The following is a 25,960-nucleotide window of genomic DNA, read 5'->3' on the forward strand; positions in this document are numbered from 1 at the left end:
TTGCCTAAGTCTGTTCTTTGGCTTATTTGGGATGATCATGTTTTCTTTTTGTGGTGGTAATGGCGGCTCCATTCCATTGCAATCTCAGTAGAAGAAAAAGCCTGAACAATATCTCTACTTCCCTACAAAGGATCACAGAAACCTGGGGGAAATGTTCCCTTTAACGTTCAAATTATGGGCTGCTGTCAGTTATGTTTGCAAGATGACACGTTTTATGTTACTCAAAAAGAGGCAGTATTGATATTTGAAAGCTGCAGTTAAAAATCATGGAAAAGGTTCTTGCAATTTTGTTTCAAAAGGAGGAAATTACTTAAGAACCACCCTTGTTTCTGGCAATGTCGTTTTCAAGGTGATTCTTAATTTCCAGAATTACTGTGTGATTTCAGATGGATCTGTCAGCACCTTGGCTTCTCATTGGTACCATATTTTTGGTCTTTGTCCTCTGTTGGGGAGTCTGGGCTAGAATTCTTCCTCTTTCAGCTGGTTATCACAATTTGTAGTGAGAGTTTCTGGTTTTGGTCTACCAGCTTGCTTACAGGATGTGAGAATGGCATCTTTTCCTCTGATAACATGCAATAAATAATTTTATAGACCTGTTATTTGCTTAATAACCTGTAGCTAACAGGTCTCTTAATTTGTTTTTTTTTTCTTGACATTCTCTTACAGTCCATTTAGATCCCGTTTGAAAAATCAGATCGGAATTCATTGGGCAGCAAACTGAATGAACCCAATCCTAGTCACTGTTCATTGGTAGGACTTTATGGCCAAAACCGGTGTAGCCAGTTCAAGAGCTAATACAGCTTTTTCATGTGGACAGTTTTATACAGACCTTGTGGATGGCAGGCAGGCAGGCATCTTCTGATGTTGGTATCTGTCCTAATGAGTGGTACTTCATAGAAAGTAAAAACCATTAAAGTAAATATTCCGTGAGTAATCTGTCATGAAAAAAATGATGTCTTATTAGATGACATGGCTAAATGTGTGTTATTTTGGTTGGTTGTTTTTTTTCTTTAATTATTATGGTGTGCTGATTCCTGTCTTTGTTGTGGCTGGAATGACAGTCTGTGTCTGCTGTACCAATGGGGGAGGAAAGTTATGACCCATGTTTGAAGTGATGATTTCCAGTCTGTGGACAGTGTTCTCCAGAGGTGTGGGGAAATTATCTGCTGGCAGTACAGACACATAGAATAACCTGTGCCATTTGTGGGGCTGAGTCCTTTTGAATGTTAGATATGGCATATAAAGAGGTGCTGGGGCGGTCCTGTGGTGTAGGAGAGCACTCTGGACTCTGAATTCCAAGGACCTGAGTTCAAGTCTCAGTAGGGACCGTCTCCTGGCAGTTCAAGCCTCCCTGCCATCCCATCCCATCCCATCACATCTCGGATGCTCAGCAGGGTCAGCCCCGGTCAGTACCGGGTGCTGTGACAGTCCCAAGGACTTCCCTGTCACTGTCCAAGCTCGCTCGGCCGTGGCAGATGGACCTTGGGACTTAAACTGTGGGGCCAGTTCTGCACACGCTGTGCCTCACCTGAACAATCCACTGTGCAGGCTGGAAGGGCACACCCACGTGGGGAGAGCCCTGCCCAAATCTGTGTTCGCCAAGTCTGGCCATACATACATAAAGAGGTGTTAGACAGAAGCAATTTGGGGAATTGATAGAATGAGAGTCCTACCTGGGTAGCACATACTCAGGAGGGTGTTGGGATGATAACAGACAATATCACTGCATACAAAAAACTTCCACACAACCAAACAAAAATTCTCCCCCAGAATCCCCAAAGCAGATATACAACCTGCAGTGGGGATATGGTTAAAGGAGCAACTGCAATCAGTGGATACAGAAATAGGAAAACAGAAAGTAATCCAAGTACTTGATGCTGTAGTTGAAAAAGGCAAAATGAGCAGTATGTCAACGTTGTGGTCCAGCAAAGCAAAACAAGAAATTGAGTGCATTAATTTGATGTTAAATGTGATTATTTCCTGAAAAAGACTACCAGCATAAGTGGTACGTTCTCTGTTAGGTGTTTTCAAATAATGTCTCTCCATTAATCTGAGCAACTAAGGATGAGAATTTCTAATTCTTCTTCTGTCAAAGAATAGTGAGCAATTTGGATGAAGTTATTGGAACTGTATTTTGCATAAACTGAAAGCAAAAACTGACACTGAACATGGTGGTATCTCTATTTTCTGCTACCAATTGGATTAAATTGAATTTGTGAAGTTGTGGTTATTTGCTTTAAATGGCCCCCTGTGAAGAGGTTTAGTTTCCTGCAGTTTCAGCTTGCCAGGGACCACATTTGATTGACACAATTAATCAAAGATCACGCTACTAATCCACACCAAACATAACACAGTTGAGAGAACTCAATTAAAACTTTTGTTCCTCCAGTTGAAAAAATCAGCCACGTGGGAGCTTAGTATCTCAGCCCTACTTGTTTTGCTTGAGACCAGTGTTAATAAATGGCCTTATTTTGCTTCTGCAGTGCAATTTATGTGCTTATAAATCAGCAGTCATGCTTTGCCACAATTCCACACACAAACTCCTGCATCTCTGGTTAATAACTTTGTATAGGAGGTTTCAGTGGTTGTGGATAAATGTTGAAGAAAAATGTGAAAATCAGAAAAAATAAAAATAATTGGGTAGGGAATGCCTAAAAATGCTTTAGGCATTAATGCCTGACTTTATAAATACAGAAATTTAGAAGTAAACAACACTAAATTTAGTACTTCAACTATAAACTCTTGCTCTTATTATCATTCACTTTGAATTTTGTTTGTTTTCCTGACCATATATCATAAGCTTTATCCTTCTCCCTGGGTACCTTCATAGCAAGACATATAGTGAAGACATTACTCAAGACTGTAGATTTCTGACAGATTACACTTAGGGTACTGAAACTGCTTAATAAAAGACAATGTTGAAAGGATTAAGAGGAAGAAGCTTGAGTGAAAAGGCTCTCTGTTTTGTAGAAAGTGGCTGGTCAAAGAACAAAATGAAAAACCCCAAGCCCTACCACTTTCATTGCTACATATCAACTGCCTGAAAAGGTGTTTCATTTGTGATTTGCCTCAGAATTCCAGGGGTGTAAAGTAGTGGTGTAGGAAGCTGCCAGGCAGTGTGACACCTCACAGCAGTGTTAAAGGTTTAAATTCGCTATATTCAGGTACAAATCAGGCATATGTGAGCAGGAATGGCTGTCTCTCTTGTCTTGGTGTTGCCTCATTAAATGTCTGACTGAGAACCAATTCAGCTCATAACACTGAGGGCATATGTAGCATCACTTATAAGATGAAAGCTTTCTCCATGAGTCTCCCAGCAATAAAATGCTTGCATTGATTAACTCCTTGATCCTGTCAAGTGTGGAGGATATTCACTGTTCTCTTCAAAAGGTCCTTTTAAGGCACTAAATAGCTTTACAGGTTTAAATGCTCCTGTACTATGAAAGCTTGAAAGGATTCCTCTGCAGGGACATGTATTGTGAAGATTAAAATATGGAGTTTAACAATGTGTTGTGCTTTATATTGAAAAGATTGTGGTTCACAACATACACATTGTCATTATCCCCTCAGTGTTACTGTTCTTTGCCATTTGTTGCACTTGGTGATGCTGCTTTTTCAAGCGATGTTATCTTCTGTTTAGCTGTTGACTAATTTCTTCACTGTATTGCACTTTGTTGGTACATGTTGTGCTCTGATATGCTTATCTTGTAAATCTTCAATAGTTGTCATTTAAAATGTGTTACTTCTTGGTAATTTCTGTGCTTTTTCTATTTTTTTTTAATTTATAAAAGCAATGTTTTCTTTTTACCCAGCAGTTTTCTTTAGCTGGAAGCTTTTCCCAATATTTGAGTCGCTGTGAATTGTTTCCATGCAGCTTGGTCTTTGCTTTTACTGTTTCTATATGTAGGATAGTCTTTCTTAAAAGCATTTTTGAGTTGTTTCAATCTTCAGTGCATTAAGAATCAGTTTCAGATACTTTGCAGCTGTTTATTTTTTGTAGTATTAGGCATTTTTTCCTTTCATCTACAGACAACTAACTCTAATTCCCACTCTGCAGTTAGCATAGTCTTAATGTTTCTTACTCTGTGATTGAAAACAACTGGTTTGCTTTTATACACATCCCACAAATCTTGTGTTTGTTGTACTGACTCCTTCTTTAGAATAATAAGAGTTTGTGCTTATCAGAGCCCATGAATCTTTCACCAAGTTGGTAGAATCTACAAAAAGCTACTCCCTCCCTCCTCCCACATGTATCTCTACTCTCTTTGAACAGTCAGTATTCTTATCTCCTCCTTTCACACACACTAATCCCTTATTTTTTAAATATTTTGATGAAAACTTTCATAAACATCAGAATTCCTGGCTGTTAACAAATTCTTCTGTGGTGTAAGCCATTATTGTTAATAGTTCTGAGTATTTTTGGGGAGGCATTCCTTTATTCTTCTGTTCTTTCAATTTTAATTGCTGTTTTGTCTTAGTGTGGCCAAAAATCCGTTTTGATAATTCTGTTCTGTGCCACTTGAAAGACTTGTGGTGTAGTTTTCTCTCTGTAATGCCTTGTTTAGTCATATTATTATTTGTTTTGCAACATCTTTACATCTCTTTGGCCCTGGTAGATGCAATATCTTTCCTTTCTGTGCCTTTTTCTTGTGATCCTCAAAGTGAGGATTGTGAGCAGAGCTCTGTGCCTGATGCTGCAAAGGTTACCCCAGTGCCTGAGAGATTATTCCATTGCTTGGTAGATCTGGGGGAGGGTGGTTGGTTTATTTGTTTTAACTTGGAAAGCAACTGAATCCTCCTTTTGTTTCATAAACAAAAGTTGTGATTCAGTTGTTTGCTCCTGCAGATAATTATACCACAAGTAGTGAGAACACCAGGGCAGTTTTGGAGATAACAAACCCGGGACATTCCTCAGCTTCAGTTATGTGAGAGGTGTCATTTTTTTTTCAAGGTAGAAAAAAATTCAAAGTGTGTGTAAATACCTCAAGATCACTCTCTTCCACGCTGCCACAGTAATTATCTGTCTTAAATGTTAAAAAAAAATCACAATAAATACAACTAGCTGAAATAGGTGGTATTTTTTTGCAAAAATAATCTAATATTGTTATGTCTCCAACACAGAGAACAGACCCACAGCTCCTTGCTCAGTTCTACTATGCTGATGAGGAACTAAATCAAGTAGCAGCTGAACTGGACAGTTTGGATGGAAGAAAAGACCCCCAGAGATGTACATTGCTGGTCAACCAGTTCCGCTCTTGTCAGGTAACCTTCCTGATCTCATTGAGATTTTTATGTACATTTAATATGTTACATTACTATTTATTATATTAATTAGTTTTATTAGATGAACTTTTAAAATTAGCCTTTGGTAGATACATGCCATTCCTTGCTTTAAAGGGTTTATTTTTGAAAACACTGTCCATAAGTTAAATTACTACATCTCATTTAAGAGTGTTGATGCTTTCCCTGAATAAGAACACACATTAAAACTTTGTATCCTTTATATAAAGCAGACATACAGAGCTTACTAGGAGATGAGAAGTATTTCAAAATTTCAAGCAGCAAAAAATAGCCATGTCATTTGTAGCTGCTCAGCTTTCATAGCCCATGAATCTGGAAGTTTTCCATTAATAAATGAACTGCATTAAGACAGCTGGTAGATTTGCTGTTATTTTGGAAAGAATATCCTCTACTTCATGTAAATAGTGTTGAAGATCAGAAGAACTACCAAGAAATCAAACCAAAGAGGGTTTTCATCTGTAAATTACTACAAAAGTATGAATCTATCTCAAATTCCCATTGCATAATACCTAAAGAAAGATAACTGAGAGCACTTGCTGAACTATGACTGTGCTTTCAGCCAGACTTGAAGGAAGAAGAACCAGAGATTGCAAAGACCAATTTAGCCAAGTCTAGCTCTCTAAATAATTTTATAGTTTTGTGATTGGATTTATGTCCCTGTTTGGCTGGGATAGAGTTCATGTTCTTCCCAGTAGCTGGTTCACAGAGCTGTGTTTTGGATTTAGGGTGCGAGTGGTGTTCATAACACACTCATCTTTCAGTTGTTGCTAAGCAGTGGTCAAGGACTCTTCAGGTTCTCATGCAGCCTTCCAGTGTGTGGGCTGGGGCACAAGAATTTGGGAGGAGACAGAGCCAGGACAGGTGACCCAGAGTGGCCAGAGGGATATCCCAGAGCACATGGCATGCTCAATTCTCTCCCCCATCCTCTTGGGGTGAAGAGAGTGAACAAAGGACTGTGCTATTTAGCTGCCTGCCAGGTTAAACCGTGACAATTTCCTAGGAAAAAGAATTCTGAAATTGAAGAACTATTGAGAAAATATACCTGTATGCCAGTCCACATCAAGTTTTGCAATAATAAAATTCAAATTTTTAGGGGTAGAAACTACTCTTGTGGTACACTTTGTATTTGCACAAATGCTTTGATTTTTTTCTCTCCCAGTCACAACGAGGACAAATCCTTTAAACCAGAGTAGGTTCAAGTCCAGAATACACCATGCTCAGATGGTAGGAGGATTTCTGTACAAAAAGTCAGTGTTTGCAGCCACATCAGGACAATTTTAAGTGGAAAGACCATAGTATTAAAGACTCATTGACATCTCTATCAAGGTAAAAATTGTGCAGTCAAGTGTAAAGAATGTATTTTGATTCACCCTTGCTAGAATTTCTTCCTGTTATTACTAATAAAATGTACCAAACTTTATTATGTGGAAAAATTTCATCACTAATCATATTAAGATGAGTTTCAGGAATAGTGTCCTGATCATCGTAGGAAATGTTCACATTGAGTTAGCTGAGTCTGTTCAGAAGAAAAATAGTTGGGTGCTGTGTGCTTACTTGGAAAAAAACTAAATTTTAAAAATGCAGCTTTTTGAAGAGCACTTACAGAGAAAGAGGTGACAGTCAATGTATTGTTATGTCAGAAAAAATTTTAATCCTTCTGCCTACTGGGAATATCTTCGGTTTCCTACTGTCCCTGTGGACTGTGGAGTGTAAGGGTTTACAAAACTGGAAGCAGTAAGTTCAGTAAAAAATAAATAGTGACTTAGAGGGGAAAAATTATGGGTGAAAGTGACCTTGCAAAGTCATTGATTTGAGTCTTCTCTGTGATGGATCAGCTGTATGTAAAACACTCTCACAAATATTTTTTTTTACTTGATATTAGAAACCTCCCCAGTGATGGACATGCCACAAACTTACTAGTGAAATTCTTTCCAGATTGACTTTTTCAGGAAAGGTTTTCTTTTTTCATAATAAGGGTAGATGAAAAATAATCATTGTGCAAGGCAATCTCCTTTTTGGTTGTTTTATCCCTGGTGATGACAATTTATTCCCTGTTTCTCTGCAGGTGCACAGGCTTTCTGATTTTTTTTTTCCTGTAGCATAGGCAGACCTGAGGAGCGATTGTGTTCAAAAAGTAGCTTCTCTGAATGTTTCACCTGTAGGAATGCAAGAAATGCAGACTCTCAGAGCAACTTGGTCACTTTGCTTGGCTTGTTCTGTAGTGACTCACCACCTTGTGACTGTTAATACTTCTTATGTCTGGTAATTTCTTTCCATTTGTCAAACAGATTGCTGTTACTAAAACAATCTGTTGCTAGAGCCAAAAGAAAAGATGGATTTTTTTTTCATGTAGCTATTTTTGTAATTTTTAAAGTTCTGCCGAATAGGTCAGATCATCATCAAATGTCATGTCGAAACCAACTTTGCTAATTAGGACTTACATTATTTTGTAGTACTTTGCGTAAAAGCAATAGTTGGGTTTTTTTTTTATTTTTTGCAGTTTGTCCTGTAAAGGCCAAACAAGAGAAGGAACAGTATTTTAATGAGGATTCAGAATGTAGGTATTTGCTTCCAAAATATTGCATGGTAGGAGGAAAAGCTGGTTTTAGCTGAAGGTGTGGTGGGGTTTGAGAAGAATGGGGGAGCCAACAGGCAGCCCTGGGGCAGGATGGATGTGGTGGAAGGTTGTGCTTGGGAAAGTAGGGGAGCAGCTGCATTGTGCAATAACTGTGATATCTGCAACAACAGCCAGGCAATTGCCAGACCTTTTATTTAGAAATGTGCACTTCCTCACTCTTCAAGCAAAGCTTCCAAGCAGTATCTTGTGATACTGCTCAGAACACAGTTAACCAGACTCCCAGTCTTTGTATGACTTTTCTGTCCTTGTTTTACCATGTATTATTAGGCTTTCCAAATTGTTCCTAACTTTTAGCTCCATGAAGTTGAGAAGCATAGTATCCCTGTCAGATCTTAGTGGTTTCTAGGGACAAAGACTTCTAAAATCCCATGTGCTTATGTCTTTGCATGTGGTTTTGAAATTCATTGTTCCTGGGTTGCCTTTTTTCAGGTGATTTACTGGTAGTGTCTACTGGATTAACAGATCATTTTTTGAAATTTAATTGTATCAACTAGAGAAAGGAAGTGTCTGTAAATTAGTGTAATTTTCTTGTGGTGCTTTTGGTTTGGTTTTTTGTTTGTTTGTTGTTTTTGTTTTTAAAGACTAACAAGTCTTGCAAACTGTGATTCTTTTTGGAGAGAGGCTGAATATTATGCTGAATCTTAACCAAATCTGAAGAGCTAAGTTTTATAACTTTGTGTTTAGCCTGTGATAGTACTGTTAAAGATCTTCAAGTTTATTATTGTGTGTGAAAAGACTCAGACAATCTAAAAGGTCTCTGCCTAAAGAATGTAGTGCTTTATAGTGGACACAATTAATGTTTTCTATCTTAACAAAACTGGCAGTATTAGTCAAGGCAAGGTGAAGGTATGGTGGTGCACTGTGATATTGCCGTGGAATATGCAGAGAACTTTAGTCTCCTTAGTAAAAAACTTACAAATCTCAATGTTACCTTACACTGTTTTGTCTTAGTGCTGTTTGCTGGTAAGAATCACACTGTTAACAGTAATTAATGTTTCAAAATTTCTGAAGATCTTACAACTTGGATTTCATATTCTGTGGGTTGACTGTCCAGCAGGATGCTGTGTATGTGCCATGTATCTGTGAGTAAGAGTTAAGGGTAATGGTTTTCAAAGCTTTACTTTTCATTTTCACAATAATGTCATGTAACACCATTTTCCAGTTACAGTAGCCTGTTATAACAATGACATCCCTCATTTCACTTTGGTTTTTGCATGACAGTGGGAAAATACTATAAGAGCATAACATACCTATCAATACAGTATCTTGCATTTATTGTGTGGTTAATACCTACTCAAGAGAAGAATAAAACACTTCCTTCACTACTGGTTTCTATTGAAATTAACAATAACTAAAGTGTGCAAAGATGCATGATGAAAAGCTGTGGAAGTTTCTCTTAAATGAACCAAAGGGTAGGTAGAATGTCTACTGGTTTATTGAACTTGATGGTAATAGAAGGAAAGTACTTCTTTTATTTCTTAAGAAAAATATCTCTGCATTAGTGCATCTTGAGTAATACACAGTGCTGGTTCATCTGAGGGTTTTTTCCCTTGAAACACAAATCATTGCAGTATTTTTGTGTTAGTGGTATAAAAAGGTGTGCTTTCCTTTGCTATTCACATCATCACACAGTACTGAATTTCATAAGAAGTGGTGGTACTTCATGTACACCTTTGAATTGCTCACTTATGCATTTGCAATCATTCTCTAAATTAATTTGCTTTGACCATTGCTGTTTTCACATTGATTAATATTTTATTAGCTAAGTTGATAAACTGGTTTAAAACAATTTCTCAGCTATTTAAATGGAATTAGGTTAATTGTTATGTATTGTAGAACTTCATTGTTTTAGGAGTAAAGAGAAAAATACCCACACCCCTTTTGTTTCTAGCTCTGAGATTTGTTTAGGACTTAGGTAACAAACTGGTGCATAAGTACTCCCCATTGTGAAGATGTTTTCAGGATCACAGTTCTTGCTTGCTGCTTCAGTACACTGACAGTTACTTCTCTGTGTACAGTAGTGAGGTCTCAGAATAGCACATGAGTCAGTTCCCAGCAAGGTTTTATCAACATTATTCCTGCAGATTGCATTTCAGCAGTGTGTAACTTGATCTGCTGAAGTGAACTAGGAAGGATTTTGCCCCATCAGGGCGCTGACCTGAAGCAAACCATAGACTTTTCCAGCTGTGCTGCCCATTGCACTGTGCCACAGAATACTAAACTGGAGGCTTTATGCTATTTGTGAAACATGAGTGTTTCTGGCTCACTGGTAGGGGTGATGGACTCTGCATTGACTTGTAGCATATTATACTGATTTTTCACTCCTTTCCTGTTATTTGCCTGCTTGGGAAGCACCTCTTGAATTACTGCAATTGGCAGCCCAGCATTTCCAAGTCAGCTATTAGCAATTTCAGTTTGCTTTAACATTAGGCTTTAAAGTGTAGCATTTAGTGGACTGCTTCTTGTGTAGGTCTCTCCTCCATACAGTGGTGAAAAGCAGACACTTGCAATTCTGAACTTCATTATCTACCATAGCACAAATAAATGTGGCTGAGGAGTTGGAGCCCTGAGAGAAAGCTACACATATCTCTGTTGTGTTATCACTTGTCTGTCTCAATTTCTGTGGCAATATAAAATATGTGGTGAATATTAGCAAAAATGCTGTGTTTCATCCAGACTTTTCTCCATATTTCTCCAAGCTCGGTTTGACAACTGAAAGCATCACTATGAAATGAGTTAAGAATGTCAATGGAAACAAGGCTTCACCCTTACTGTAAAGGAATATGTGTTACAGACTGAAGGAGCTGGCTGTGGAGTGTGAAAAGAGGGTATAAATTGAATATGGGAAACAATGAGTAAAGAGTAAAATGCTGCTGGGAGGCCCCGTGGGAAATCTGCTTTGTCACAGAGTGACATGCTAAAATTATAGAATCATAGGGTGGTTTTGGCTTAAAGAAAACCTTAAAGATCACCTAGGTCCAACCCCTCTGCCAAGGAGCACCCTCCACTAGGCCAGGTTGTTCCAAGCCCCATCCAGCCTGGCACTGAACACTTCCAGGGATGGGGCAGCTTATGTGGGCAGCCTGTTCTAGTGTCTCACCACCCTCCTGGTAAAGGATTTCTTCCTAATAATAATCTAAGCATGGCTTCAGGAAAGGGAAGCCCTGCTTTTCGATTCTGATCTCCTCTTATGACAAGATAAACCCCATAGTTCATCAGGGGAAGCCAGTTGATGTAATCTTTTGGGATGTCAGTAAAGCTTTTGATACTGCCTCTCACAGGATCCTTCTGCACAGAATGTCCAGCACAGCTGGATAAGCACATCATGGGCTGAGTTGAACACATGGGGTAACATCAGACTGGTCACCTGTCACTTGTGTGGTTCCTCTGAGCTCCTCCTCAGGCCCTGTGCTCTTCAACATCATCATAATTGACTTGGACACAGGACTGGAAGGGACAGTAAGCAAGTTTGCAGATGACACAGAATTGTGAGGAGCTTCTGACTCCCTTGAAGGTAGAGAGGCCCTGCAGAGAGACCTCAACAAATAAGAGGACTGAGCAGTCACCAACCATATGAAGTTAAACAAGGGAAGGGACCAGATTCTGCACCTGGGATGGGGCAACCTTAGATGTACAGACAGACTGGGGAATGAGATGCTGGAGAGCAGAGCTGTGGAAAAGGACTTGGGGGTCCTGGTCAATGGCAAATTGAATATGAGTCAGCAGTGCCCTGGAGCCAGGAGGGCCAGGGAGGGGATTGTCCTGCTCTGCCCACTGGGGCATCCTCACCTTGAATATTGTGTGCAGTTTTGGGCACAACAACATAAGAAAGATTTTAAGCTGTTAGAGAACATGCAGAGGAGGTCAATGAAGATGAAGGGACTGGAGGAGGAAGCAGACAAGGAATGGCTGAGGTCACTTGATCTGTTGAGTCTGGAGGAGACTGAAGGGAGACCTTATCACAGTCTACAACTTCATCATGAGGGGAGGTGAAGGAGCAGACACTGATCTCTTCTCTGTGGTGACCAGTGTCAGGACCTGAGAGAATGGCCTGAAGTTGTGTCTGAAGAGGTTTAGGTTAGATATTAGGAAAAGATTTGTCACCCAGAGGGTGGTTGGGCACAGGAAAAGGCTCCCCAGGGAAGGTGTCACAGCACCAAATGGCACAAAGTTCAAGAAGCATTTGGGCAATGCTCTCAGGTACATGGTGTGAGTCTTGGGGATGTCCTGTGCAGGTCCAGGAGCTGGACTCAGTGGTCCTTTTGGGTACCTGTAATTGTGTAAAACTACCCTCTTTTAGTTTAAAGCCGTTGCCCTATATCCTGTCACTGCATTCCCTCTCCATACATCCTGTAGGCCCTTTATAAGTAAAGGAAGGTTGCTGCAAGGTCTCCTTGAAGCCACCTGTTCTCCAGCCTGAACAACCCCAGCTCTGTCAGCCTGTGTTCATAGGTAAGGAGCTCCAGCCCTCTGGTCATCTTAATGGCCTCCTCTGGCCCCACTCCAAGAGGTCCATGTCCTTCCTGTGCTGAGGACCCCAGAGCTGGATGCAGCACTTCAGGTGGGATCTCCCCAAAGAAGGGACAATCACCTCCCTTGACCTGCTGGCCACATTTCTCTGGAGGCAGGAACAGTTGACTTTCTGGGCTTTGTGGCCCGTTGAGTTTTTCATCCACCAATACCCCCGCGTCCTGTTCTGCAGGACTGGTCCCAGTCTGCTCATCGTCCTGTCCATATTGGTATTGAGGATTTCCCCAGCATGGTGCCCTTGGCCTTGTTCAATCAAAATCAAATATTTCATGTAAAAAGAAAATATATACTACTCTTGTTCTTTGAATTATGCTTCTTTTTGTATCTTAAAAGCTTAGAAATGTTATTTGCTTTCTGAAGTTGGAGATGGATGGCTAAGACAAGTCTAAAAGGGGGGCAAGCTCTTTGATGCTGTTTTGTGTCTCATTGAAGCGATGATAACGTTTGATAATGGTCACTGTAGGACATGGTTACCAATTTCAGCCTGATACTGGGAATGCAATCCAGTTGTCTTTCACCTCCACTTGCACCATGTACATGGGCAGATTTCTATACTGTTTCTTTCTTTAATTAAAAAAATCCAATCAACCCAACAGTAACAAACCAGCAGAAACCTAGCACCAAACAAACAAAACCCACACCACCACCACATAGAACACTGAAGTTGTTTCAGGGTTTACAAACTGCCAAGTAAAATTTTCAGTGTGGAGAACCATGACTGAGCTGCAGTGAATTCTGCCACAGCACATGTGTGGATTTCTCTGTAATGGGAAATGGAAAGGGTCATTGTGTGACATAGATGTTTTTTATTATATATATTTAAAAATAAATAAAAATTGTTGTAGCATGAAATGACTACACAGGTGATAATCAATAATGCACAAGGGTGAAACTGAAGCTAGATTGACAAGTTGCTAAATAATGAAAAGGGAACTTATCTTTGTATACAAAACAATTAATTTTTTATGAGTGAAAAAAAGGATGTGATTATATTATGTTAAATGGTGCATGCTGGGAAAGCCATAGGTTGTTACTAAAGGGACTGTGATGGGGGGTTAAACTGTACCATCTGCTCATGATGACCACGTTCATTGCATGGAAACTCCTATGGAAAACCATTGTCTTTGGTGGAAAATAAGGTAATTATCTATATAAAACATGAGCTGAGAACAGGAGAGCAAAATTTAATATTTTATCTGTACTTCAGTTAGAAGAACAATAATTGGTTTTGGTCACAAGTTTTATTCAAATTGAAGAATACCTCGTGTGAAAGAGAACCCCGCTGTAGAAAGTTCTTAATTTCTGAGATATTGAAGTCATCTCACATTCTGTTTTAAGAGATAAGGTGATGTTTCATTTCTCAGTGCATGATTACCTGCCCTGGATCATACTTTTTATATTAAGAACAATTGACATGTTGGTACCTTGATTGCATATTGCCACAGTGGACCTGAGCCACACTGGTGTAATTCCCAGAGCATTTGAAGGCTAAATGAGGACAATGGAGCCAGGTCATTTTAAGCTTTTCTCAGCATTTGTGAAGTGTGAGATTCTACCAGATCGAGTTCTGTAGGAGTAAACATAATGTGATGTGTTTGGCTATCAGGGGTTTTATAGTTCTTCCACAGTCTTCAGCAGTGCCATCAGAGGATTGCTGCCAGCTCTGCTATAGTGGGATTTGCTAAATTTTAATTAATCTTCTTTTATACTGCTGCAAAGGATAAATTATAGTATCAGCCACTGAATTGTTTATGTAGTCTCATGACTTAAATATGCTGCAGTTTGCCTTCTTTCCTCCATATGCACGTGGCAGCACCATGTTAGCAAGATTAACAATACATACCAATTATTTATTTGATGATGCTTCTGTACTTGGGGATTAAGTCTGTTTTCTTCTGTTAGAAGATTTTTCACTTAATCATATAAGAAATTCCCTTTTATTTTTTTCTTTAATGCTGGAGAAATATGATAAGGAAGACAGGAAGGCAAGTTATTAATTTTTTTTAAGACAGTTCTTAGCAGTGGAATTTAATTTCCATTGTGACCTTACCATACTTGAAAGTTAAAGGTTGGGATATATAATATGAAATAATTAATTCCATAATAATGGATTATTATAAAGAATATTTTGTGGAATATTGTGCAACGTTGTGTTCTCATGTGTCAGGTTGTCTTAAGTAAGTTTTCAATAAACAAAATCATAGAATGGAATATCCTGAGTTGGAAGGGACCCACAAGGATCATCCAAGTCCAGCTCCTGGCCCTGCACAGCACACCTCCAACAATCCCACCATGTGCCTGAGAGTGTTGTCCAAATGCTTCTTGAGCTCTGTCAGGCTTGGTGCTGTGACCATGTCCCTGAGGAGCCTTTTCCAGTGCCCAGACACCCTCTGGGGAAAGAACCTTTTCCTAATACCTGGTCTAAACCTCCCCTGGCACAGCTTCATGCTGTTCTCTCCGGTTCTGTCCCAAGTCAGTGCCTGCCCCTCCTCTTCCCCTCCTGAGGAAGCTGCAGACCACAATGAGGTCTCCCCTCAGTCTGCCCCTCCCAGCACAACATCCACTTCGTTTGTTTGTCCTTTAATCCTTACCCAGAGGTTCTCAGCTGTGCTGTTGACTGACAACTGCAAGCTTCGTGCCTTCCAGCCCCTCCATCACACCCCATGCCACCCCTGCCTCACGTGCCCTGCCTGTCCCCCTGGAGAGCCTGTCACCAATCCATCGTGTCACAGCAGTCACAGGAATCGTCCCACCATGCTTTGCTTATGGGACTGGGCCAAGGCTTTGAGCTCCCTCTTGAGGGTTCCTCATGCTGCACCTTTAGGTGAAAGCCTTTGGATGTTTACCTGCATATATTAAACACAGGACACAACCAGGACCTCTGCATATTAGAAGGAGGGATTGGAAAAGGAGTTTGAGAGAACAGATTAATTTCAGACTGTCCTATTGATACTCTTAGCATATAATTTAACAGTAAACTAATTGAATTGCTAGAGTTCAAGATGATGAGAGGAGAATAAGTTGTTACCCTTTAGTGTTGCTTGTTCAGTCATTGGAACTATTTAATTAGATGGGAAGAAGGAGATGCTTAAATAGTTCAGTCATAACTCCAAGTTCCTTTTCTGATGTAAAGGTGCACTGGTTGTCTTCTTCCTCCAGATTATACTTTGGAAAGGATTTGTGTTATTTTGTTGCTGTACAGTGTTCTTGGTGAAAAGTAATACAGACTTTAAGACAGTAAATAAAATCACTCATTTTTGAAAGTATTACTTGCATTAGCAAGCTAGTATTGCTTCAAAGCAGTTTGAAATAGTTGATATGAAAACAGGTTGTGATAAGGACAAGTTTGATGTTGGAGAGCAGACTTTAGTTTGTAGGCTTTGCACTTTGCTTGTTTTTGCACTACTTGCACACATGAAAACGTCCCATTTTAAAGGCTTTAGTAGGTAGGTATTTGTGAGGAATGAATTATGCAGAAAGAATGCTGTTGGCTAAGAAAGCCTACCTTTTTGCTTATACCACCTGTTCTCTTCTGCTGCATTTCCGTTTTTTACAGAACTATTTGCAGAACAGTGCTGGTTTTTCACCACTTCTAAAAGCAGTGCTGAGATGAACAGCAGCAGTATAGCCCCAAGTACACAGTTCTTTGCACTGCAAAGCAAATAGTAACTACTTCTTATATGCTGACACTGCTCCTTGTTCCATATTTCAGAAAAAAAGCCCAGAATTTAATTAAAGAGATGTAGTGCTGTTGATACTGCCATACGATGTGTACAATATAAATTCTTGCCCTGAGAATACATTCTTAGTTCTCTAGAGTTCTCAAGGTTTCTGTGGCTGAAATTACTTAAACAAATATCAAGCAACAGATATTTGTATTCTTTGATTTCTCAATTGCCCCAAGGTATCTGTAACTACTGGTAAAGTTGTTACTTCTCCACTTCTATAGTGCTCATAATAAAACAGTGTAATAGTTCATGTAGAAGTGTTAAGTGATGATCATTTTTAGGCTGCAGAGCTTGTTGAATTGATTTGTGCAGCCAAGGCACTGAGCTGAACTACCTTCTTGATGTAAGCTCTTGCAATTTTTGCTTTAGAATTGTTCTGATTCTATGAGAAGGTGGGGTTTTTTTGTGGAGGTGGGTTTTTTTGTTTGTTTGGGTTTTTTCTGTTTAAGTCTGATGCAGGCATAAATAAACAAGAATGAGTTCTAGCAGACTTGCAGAGTAATGTCTACCTATGACTTATGTGGTAACTGGGATTTAAAAGTATTTCCCATTTTCACACATTGGTACGAAACTCTGGCCTCAGTGGTAGCCTTGTTTATTATTTGTACTGTTGTTCTCCATAGGGATTTTGTAAATTTGACTGTAAAATAAATTAACCCTGTAGCTGGAACGTGAAGAGTTTTCTCAGTAGATCTAATTAATATATTTGTGGTTGTCTGGCCTATTCTGCAATGCAAATAAGAGGCTAAAAGGAAATCATATTTTATAATTGAGATGAGGCACTTTTGAGGGGATTCCTCAACAAGGAAAGCAGCATTATTTTGATGTAAATTTTTAAGAGAACCTTAAGTTGTTCATTTAAAATACAGAGACAGTGGAAATGATTTGAGGCTTGAACAGTCATAGAATAAAAGTCTCCAAAGATTTGGGCTCTGCAGTTTTGAGTTTGAACTATTGTTGGATATAATTGGTGGTAAAATTTCACATTGGCTTGTCTTTGTCCTTTGTTTACAGCTGCACAATTTCAGCATAACTCCTCAATTAGTTCTGTAATCAGTGAAATCAGATTTTTCATTTGTATTGAATGCTAAGTGTGTTCTTTCTTTCTTAGCGGGTAAAGGCTTTTAAATCTACCAGTGTTGTGTATTACCCATGCTGGGTTTTTTAACTGTATTAATGGAAATGCAGAGTGATTTCAGAAGAAAATATTTATGTAACTTTGAGTGGTTTTGGTCAGAGTCCTTTGATAGCGTTAGCTGTGCATGTGGAGTGCCCAGTGTTTGATTCAAGCAAGCCCTTGGGCACTCAGAGAAGTGTGACAAACATTTTGGTTTCAGTAAATCACCTAACTTTATTGCTTGGATATGTACTTGTGTGTGGGCAAACAAGATAAATAAACTTTGATTTTATTAAAAAAAAAAAGCCCTGTTCAAATGTGTATTTCTGTGTTATCCCATTTAGTTCCTTAGGCATTATTCCATGGTCCATTGGCAATGTCAATTTAAAAGTTTTTCATTCCAAATTTACATTATTCTCATTCTTATCCCCGCACTTGATCATGGCATCCCTCAAAGCCCAGCTCTGAGAGAGCAGTGGGTTTATAGATCCTTCTCTGTGGCCAGTTTAAGCTGTTCAGCTTTGTACCTCTGGGAGACACGTCTTCAGCTGTACTGATGCACATATTTGCTGCACTGATGCACGTCTTTGCAGAGGCATTCTGTGAACCTGAGCAGTGAAATGGCCTGGACTCCTGTGGATCTCTGCACTGACACCATTCACATGTGCCTCCGGTACCAGTGAGCTCAGAGTGCTGGTGACACAGGCTGTGACAGCCCCGAGGTGAGGACAGAAGCTGCAAAGGAGGTGAGATAAGGGACTGAGCTCTCAAAGTGGCCTTGCTGCCAAATGCTGACACTGTGGAATGGCCTGACGCCCTCTGAGATGAAAAGTGGCTTTCTGTTTCAGGTGTAAAAGAAACTTATCTGAAGGTGTCTCCTATTATCTGATAAGTTTAAGTGGTGGGAGAATAAGGAGTCCCGAGGGAAACATAATATGTCCTTTCATTCTGTGCTTTATCAGAATTGTATCCCTGCTGAAGAGAAGCAATTTTTACAAAGAAAGTCTGCATCAATGAGCATCCCTAGATGAAAAAGGTATCTGTATAGAGCTGTTAGAGAACAGTGCTGTAGTGGATTGGCAGTGAGTTATCTAAGAAATACTAATTGTATCATTAACATTCTTGACAAGAGCAAACTGGGAGTATGTACCACAATCACTGTGAACAATGAGGCAGTTCAGAGGTGCATGTTTTCATGTTTGATTGCATCTGTCCACTGAAGAACATTTTCTTGTAGAATTAGGCAGAAATAGATCTCATTAAAGGAGACAAATCAGCTAAAACTGTAAGAAACTCCCTGCTGGATACTGAAAGGTAATGATTGGTTAGAAGTTAGCAGGAATCTATTCCTGATGTTATTTGTTAATTGATACAGAGGTTAAATAGTGTGGATTGAACCAGGAGTACTTTTAGCTAAAGTAATGGCCAAGTCTTTCTTGTCTGCTTAATTTGCATCCCTTGAGACATTATATTGGTTATGTTAGTAGAGGTCAGTGAAGGAGACCGTAGGATAATTACTGAGATCAAAGGAAGAAGTTGACTGAAAGAAACTTTCGAGTGCCCAAAGTTTAGAAACTGTAGTAGACAAAGCTGTATTTTAACAATAGAGGGAAGAAGAAGCAAAAACAGACTCTCCAACCCATTCAGTTGTATTGGAACACTCAGGCATTACTCATTGATCTGTGGTGAGGAGGGAATGGTGCTTGTTTTCACTATTTTTTTCTGAAATACAACAGAATTGGTGTACCCTAGAAAAATTCTCATTATTTCTGTATTTAAAGACTTGATGCAGATGTAGGAACCCCAAAAATTTGTGCCAGAAGGACTAGGCAGCTGACTGATGGGAGAGAGAGCTAAGCCTTATTCAAAGACAATTACTTTTATACAGAATATTCCAATTTAGATGAGGATAGTGCCAGCTTAATAAAGAAAGTGAAACTGAGGAAAGCCTTTCTAAAGTGATGATGTCAAGATTAAGCTTCAATCTAAGACAATGCACATTTCTACTGTACATTTTATCTGTCATAACAGAATTTGTAAATTTGTGTATTTTTCCTCTAGAGTTTCATCTCCAGTTGGCTTGTTTTATAACTGATTGCACCATTTGTCATTTCATTACCCCAGTAATGATGACTTGTGTGAGCTGCATTGCCCCAGCAGATGTTTTCTCTGTGCTGCCTGACATCTTCAGAGAGTTGGTGTCAGGTACCTGTTTGCTGTTTGGTTATGACAGTGAGTGAAAGCTTGCAACATTTATTTTGCAAACAGGCAGTCTTGTCAACACTTCCATTATGTTTTCACCAGACTTCACTGTGGAGGAAGGAAATGAATTAGGGTATAATTGTTATAAATACACTAAATAACCTGTAAATATCAGAATAGTTGATTTTTGTCTGTTGGACTTGGGCCACAAATACAGATTTTAAATTTTCCTTTTTCCCCCCAGTAATGGCAAGTTATCAATGGAATGTTACAGTTGGGTAGAAAACAATTGGGCAGAGTTAAAACATTTCTATTCAGTAAATAAAATAATTCATTGTGTCTTTTTAAATCCTGTCTGTTTAACAGATTTTCTTCATCATTCTTGGGAAACTTTTGGTCGCTATAGAATAATTGGCATGATAGCAAGAAAACATAAAATGCTTTACTGTAAATTGGGCCTACAGGAATTTAATTTCCTTTCTGTGTTTCATGTTTGTTCTTATGTAGGGAGTTATTAATTTTGTAAGATATTTTTTTCTTTGAGAAAAGGATCCCAATAGTGTTTAGCACTGTAGTCTTAAGTTGTATTTTCCCATGTTAACAAGTTTTTTATGTGTTTCTTCTTGCTCATATGGATCAAATAGGTCATTCTGAGAAAATGCCTGTTATCCCAGGCTGTGGACAGGGTGGAATGAAAATGCTTTGCACTGCAGGTCAGGGACTTAATTTGCAGCAGAGAACCGTAGGGAGGAAAGCTGGCTCCATGCCAGCCCAGCACTGAGTGTTTTGAGGATGTGGAATGTTGCAGCAGGGGAAGGCAAGGCAAAGATAGCAGTAATTCATGATTACATCTCCTCCATTCTGCCCTCCGTGGATGGGGATTCCTCTCTTATTTACTGAGAGTTGTTGTTGCTAGGCTGGGGCAATACAGAATTTAAATTGCTAGAGATCCAAGATGCCTTTTCATGGTGAATTTTGGTCCTACTCTCTAGTGAGCTAGATTAAACTGGGAGCTACTTCTCAAAGTTCATACATCGAATAATCCCGAGTTACTTTTAGGAAGTGAAGCATCAAGAGCTGCACTCTGTCAGTTTGCAGATGACACCAAGTGGGGTGGGAGTGCTGATCTGCTGGAGGGCAGGAAGGCTCTGCAGACGGATCTAGACAGGCTGGATTGATGGGCTGAGGCCAGTGGTCTGAGATTCAACAAGGCCAAGTGCCAGGTCCTGCCCTTGGGTCACAAGAACCCCAGGCTGAGGGAGGAGTGGCTGGAAATCTGCCCAGCAGGAAAGGACCTGGGGGTGCTGGTCAGCAGTGGCTGAACATGAGCCAGAGCATGCCCAGGTAGCCAAAAAGGGCAGTGGCATCCTGGCCTGTGCCAGAAATAATGTGGCTGAGCACAGATTTTATGGGGAGTGGCTGGTGGGCACTGGGGTTGTTCAGCCTGGAGAACAGGAGAGACTACTGCTCTCCACAGCTCCCTGATAGGTGGCTGCAGTCAGGTGGGATTGGTCTCTTCTGCCAAGTAGCAAGAGAAAGGACAAGAAGAAATGATCTCAAAGTTGCTCCAGGGAGGTTTAGATTGGATGTTAGGAAAGCTTCCTTCACAGGAATGGGTGTGAAACATTGGAACAGGCTGTCCAGGGGAGTGGCTGAGTCCGCATCCTTGGAGGTATTTAAAAGACATGTAGATGTGGCACTTGGGGACATGATTTAGTGGCGGACTTGGCAGTGCTGGGTAACAGTTGGACTTGATTTGAATGGTCTTTTCCAACCTAAATGATTCTGTGGTGTTGCCAGTGGGAAAAGTCAATTACCTGATGAGGCAAAAAGAATCTGAAAGTGCCTTTGGGATATGTACAAGATGAACTGGAGGGAAAGCCATGGAACTCTCTGCTGTTGGGAGAGACTTTGCAGTAGCTCTGCATGCAGTAGCTGTTTGGAGAAACCCTACTGGGTTCTGAAGCCAGGACTTCTGTGTGTCCTTAGAAACTCTATTTGTTACATCAGAGGGTAGGACACCTTATTATGGATTTCCTCTGTTCATGAAAGTAGCCCATAAAAACCTGAATACTGACTAATCGCTTTAATTACAAAATCTTCCTTTATGTTTGGCATTAATTTGTGTTCATCAGAGGCGTCTGTTTGTCATAACGGGATGTTGAAGGAGTTGTGCAAGAAAAAATGTGAAGGACATTTAGACAAAGAGACTGAAATACCATCTATTAAGCTCATCGAGATACTGTCCCATACTGTGTTGCTGTGGAGAGATTTTACTGATAACTCAAAAAAGGGATATTAAAGAGGTATTGAACAGTACAGGAAGTCATATTCCTTTGAAGAAATCTTGCAAAATACCTCAGAAAAGCCGTATTAAATTTAATCGTGTGAAAGAGCATCATAAATTTTATCAAGGGTGTGTACAAATGGGTAGGTAAGTCTGCCTTTTGTTGATCTGTTATGGGTTCACCTAGGTGGGCCTAGATTTGGGCCCTGAAGTGTGGACTAGGCCGAAGCTGTCAGCTGACTTGAGCTGGGCTGAACTAACAGCTGACCTCTTCTAGCCAGTAATTTTGTATTCCATACCACATTATGACATCATCTCCAGGGAAGGAGGAACCAGTGTGGGAGTGGTTAAGGCAGTTGCTTCTCAGCCCTCCTCTTGGGAGGACGCACGATGCTGTCCCAGGGGGGATGGAGAGGACCAGGCCCACCACTGGCTCACAGGGTACCTCAGGAAAGTAAAATGTGTTGTTCTGGGTCTCTCTGCTTGGGTTTGTCTCCCTGGGGAATAAGCTTCTTCTTAAGTAATGTGTAGTTAGGACAGTAGAATTTGTGTGTTAAGAAGTTGAGGTGGGGAACTTGTTGTTGCAGACTCGTGTGAGTGTATATTTGTACTCTCTTCTAATTGTCTCTTTCTTTCTGTGAAAAATATATGTAGATTTAGTATAAATGCAGTTTGAAGTGTTTTTTTTTCCTTTCCCCTCTCTTTTCCTCCCTTTCCCTGGTGTTAGGAGGGAGGCTTTTCTCTCTGTGCTTGGGGGGGTTGGCAGTTGCTTATCTCAAACCAAGACATGATCTAAACATGTTTTATAGTATAAGTAAGATGAATTTATTGGCATTTTTTGGTGGCTGTTCTGGAAGCTGATGCAGCAACTGATGTTGGCTTTATGCTCTGATAATTGAGTATATGGCCAATTAGTGCCAGGCCAAAAATAAACCAGCTTTTTGTCCTCCACTGTGGCTAACTACATACATTGTCTCACTACCACTCATTATCTTTCCTATCTAAATGAAGTGTAAGTGCTCTCTGTTATGTGAAACACTGCATTGTGTTTTCCAGGAAATGAGGAGGTTGGAGTAAATCCCAAAGCAGAATCTCTGCTGCCTGTTGTGCTGCTGTAAAACCTCAGCAGAGCATCTGAACCAAACTGTGCTCATCTCAGTATGCAAATAAACCAAAAGATAACAGATAAAGCCACCAAAGGATACATTAAAATCCGGAGGCTTTTATGTAGAAAGATGGATCAAGTGAAAGATTTACTTCTTCAATTCCGAGTAATTGATTTTGGTTGCTTAATTTAGAACAAAATTTCAGTGCTGCCATGTATCCAAACCCATTTGTTATTAGCTTACAAAGCAGAATGCTGTAATTAAATAAATTGAATGTTTCTTAAAGCTCTTCTAAAGAAAAGACTAATTTGCTTACAATGCTTTGGATAGTCTGTCTAAATTGTCTGGCATCCTTCCAGTTTCAAAGCAGCTGAAATCTGAAATTATTATGGGAGCAAATATTCCAGATTTCTTGTTTAAGTTACTCTGCTCTGAGTTCCATAAGAAGAACAGAAGAGGGAAGAAAGTGATAAAAGAATTGTTGGGTTTTGGTTTTTTTTCTGTAGGAGGTTAAAATAAACCCTGTAGAATATCAGAGAACTTGGGAAATTGCACATTTTGCAACAGCAAAATCCATTTACCCTGTAGAAATCTTTCAGCATTCAGACACTACATAGCAAAGTTCCATCAACTGTTCTTTCCTTAATCTTCCAGTATCCCCACTTGACTGTGCAGAGAAAGATGGCCATCTCTTTAATTGGCTTTTTCACTTGGCTTTTTGACACAATGACCAGCTGCCCATGTGAATCCATATAACCCTTTACAAACAGCAGGTACTGGAGATGGAGCTGTTGGATTTATCTCCATTGGGAAGTGTACATTAAAATTCCAATTGCCTACGATTTCACTTACTAGTACTGCACATGCTAAAATAGTTTTATTAAAAAAAACAAAGTTTGGCAAACATGGAGATGTATTGATACATCTTGGGTGTTCTGGATGTTAAGGATAAGAAGAATATTAGAAGTCATTTAGATGGTAAACAAGTGATACATTGAAAATTTAGTATTATAAAAATTGGAATGATCTTTATTATAGCCTGTTGTCTTTAGTTGCAATATTTGGTTTAAGTGCATTAAGGTATAAAATTTCATGATGTTTGTAATAATTATCTCCTGCATTTAGGCAACATCTTAGTACTTTTAAAAAGGTATAAGGATCAGAAAAACAGAACAAAAACATGAAACAGTTGCTTACTGGGCAGGGGTCCTTGTGCTTTACTCCATTTGCATAAAATGTTCTTTGATATATCAGGAATTTTGAGTATGTATGTAGGTGATTATGGAAAGGGAATTTAATCTGCCTTGTAACTGCTGTCAAATCAGATTGCATTTAAAAAATAACCCATAAAAGCAAAATAAAATTTAGGGAGCAAAGCTTTTCAATATAGCTTTCCATCCTATTCTGTATAGCTTTATAAGAGAAAGCAAGAGAAAAATTGCATTTCCCCATATTTAAGTTTGGTAGCAAGTAAAAAAAAATGGAATATCATGTCTTAAAATAAAATGTAATTAGATTATTTAAAATCTGATATATATAATCAGATTTGAATAGAATTTTTCTCAGAGTTCCCTGCCTTAATATTTTTTGGTATTTCCTGAAGCTTTTGTAAAATCTAACTATTAGGATTACTTTTTACCACTGTATCTTTTCAGTGCTAAAAGGTCTTTGCAAAGTTTTGTTAATTCTCTGAAAACAGGAATCTGGTTTTTTCATCCTAATGAAAAAGACCAACCCGTATTGCTCTGGTGATAAAGTGGGAGCTGCAGGCAAAGCATCTGATCTTAAAATAGATCAGTAATAACTGGTTGGAAATACATCATGAGTGACTTATGCCCTTTGACAATTTAAATGTTTTTTATCCTCAGTTTCATTCTTTGCTCTGTAGCTTTGGGTAGGAGCTGAGTAGTTCAGGAGTTGTTTTTCTTGGGGACCTGCTTTCAGAATATTTTGGTTCCCCAGCTAGACCTGGCTAATTAATGGCGAAAGAAGAATACTCCTCATCACCAAACAAGAAATGGAAGGAGGGAGCATTTGATTTTCAGATTCATTTCTAGAGGAGATGGTTGGATATTACATGTACTAGAGTGTTTTAAATATATGGGATGTTGTTTGTTTCTTTAACAACTTTATTGAAACAAAACATCTTATCTCATTACAACCTTGCAAAAATACCTCAATGTAAAAATGTTTTAATCATTAATTAACACATCACGTACCTTATACCAATGTGTAATAAATATTGCCAGTGGTTAATTTATTAATTTATTTTAGTTGAAGACAACTGTGATTACAGCATTAATGTTTAGATTATTTTGTCACAACAGCAGTTGCAGCAGTCGGTGTAGAAATTACAGAAAATGCGAATAATTTCTTGTAGTTAAATTGGTTTTGTCTTTTTCCATGGGAAACATACTAACAGGGCAGGCTTCTTCAAAATTCCTGTCTTCTGTTCTTTACAGGCAAAGCAAAATAAAACAGTGGAGTGTAGACTTAAAGCAATTGTGTTTGTTAAACAGTTCTGTACAGACAGATTTGGTTGTATTTGCTTGAAAAATATTTTAAATAGAACATGAATTCTGTAAATAGTGGAAGAAGCAGGAGACAGACAAAACATCTTTAATGAAAGCACTCAGCCCTTTTCATGCTCTCAATCTACCTTTATTATGTTAATCAAATTCTGTGCAGTTCCCAGCAGGGGTATGTGAAAATTATCTTTTCAAATAAATGAATGCAGATTATTTACTGCATATCAAGGAACTGGTTATAGGTCTTTGATCGCTGTCCTGGTGCAGATGTAGAGCAGAGCAGTTATTAACCTTCCAGCTTGTGCAGTGTCCCCTTGTCCTCCTGGAGGAGGTGGCAGGTGAACGTGCCAGCCTTGCCCATTGGGGGCTCAGGCAGGGAAAGTGCCTGCTTTGCATTCCCAAGGTGTGTTTAACTCTGTTCAACCACAATGGGCCCAATATAACTCAATTTCTGGCCACTTCAGGGTACTCTCTCAGGTGCTCTCTTGGGGAATAATGAAGTGCACCTCACTGGGGCTGGTGA

General features: G+C 39.3%; 1 protein-coding gene across 7 annotated transcripts in view; it reads left to right on the top strand.

Moving 5' to 3' along the window:
• Positions 1-25,960, top strand: part of ZFYVE28 (zinc finger FYVE-type containing 28) — a 159,173-nt gene that overhangs the window by 70,581 nt on the left and 62,632 nt on the right. For 4 of the 7 annotated variants that reach the window (XM_071556940.1, XM_071556941.1, XM_071556942.1 and 1 more), the window contains exon 2: positions 5,122-5,262. In XM_071556940.1, the coding sequence (XP_071413041.1) occupies positions 5,122-5,262 (141 nt within the window). Of the gene's footprint in view, positions 1-5,121; positions 5,263-6,599; positions 6,628-18,037; positions 18,061-22,195; positions 22,245-25,960 lie in introns of those variants that run through there. The other 3 variants (XM_071556946.1, XM_071556947.1, XM_071556944.1) reach the window with 3 other exon arrangements.

The sequence above is a fragment of the Pithys albifrons genome, chromosome 5 (genome assembly GCF_047495875.1).
Source record: "Pithys albifrons albifrons isolate INPA30051 chromosome 5, PitAlb_v1, whole genome shotgun sequence".
Classification (NCBI taxonomy): Eukaryota; Metazoa; Chordata; class Aves; order Passeriformes; family Thamnophilidae; genus Pithys; species Pithys albifrons.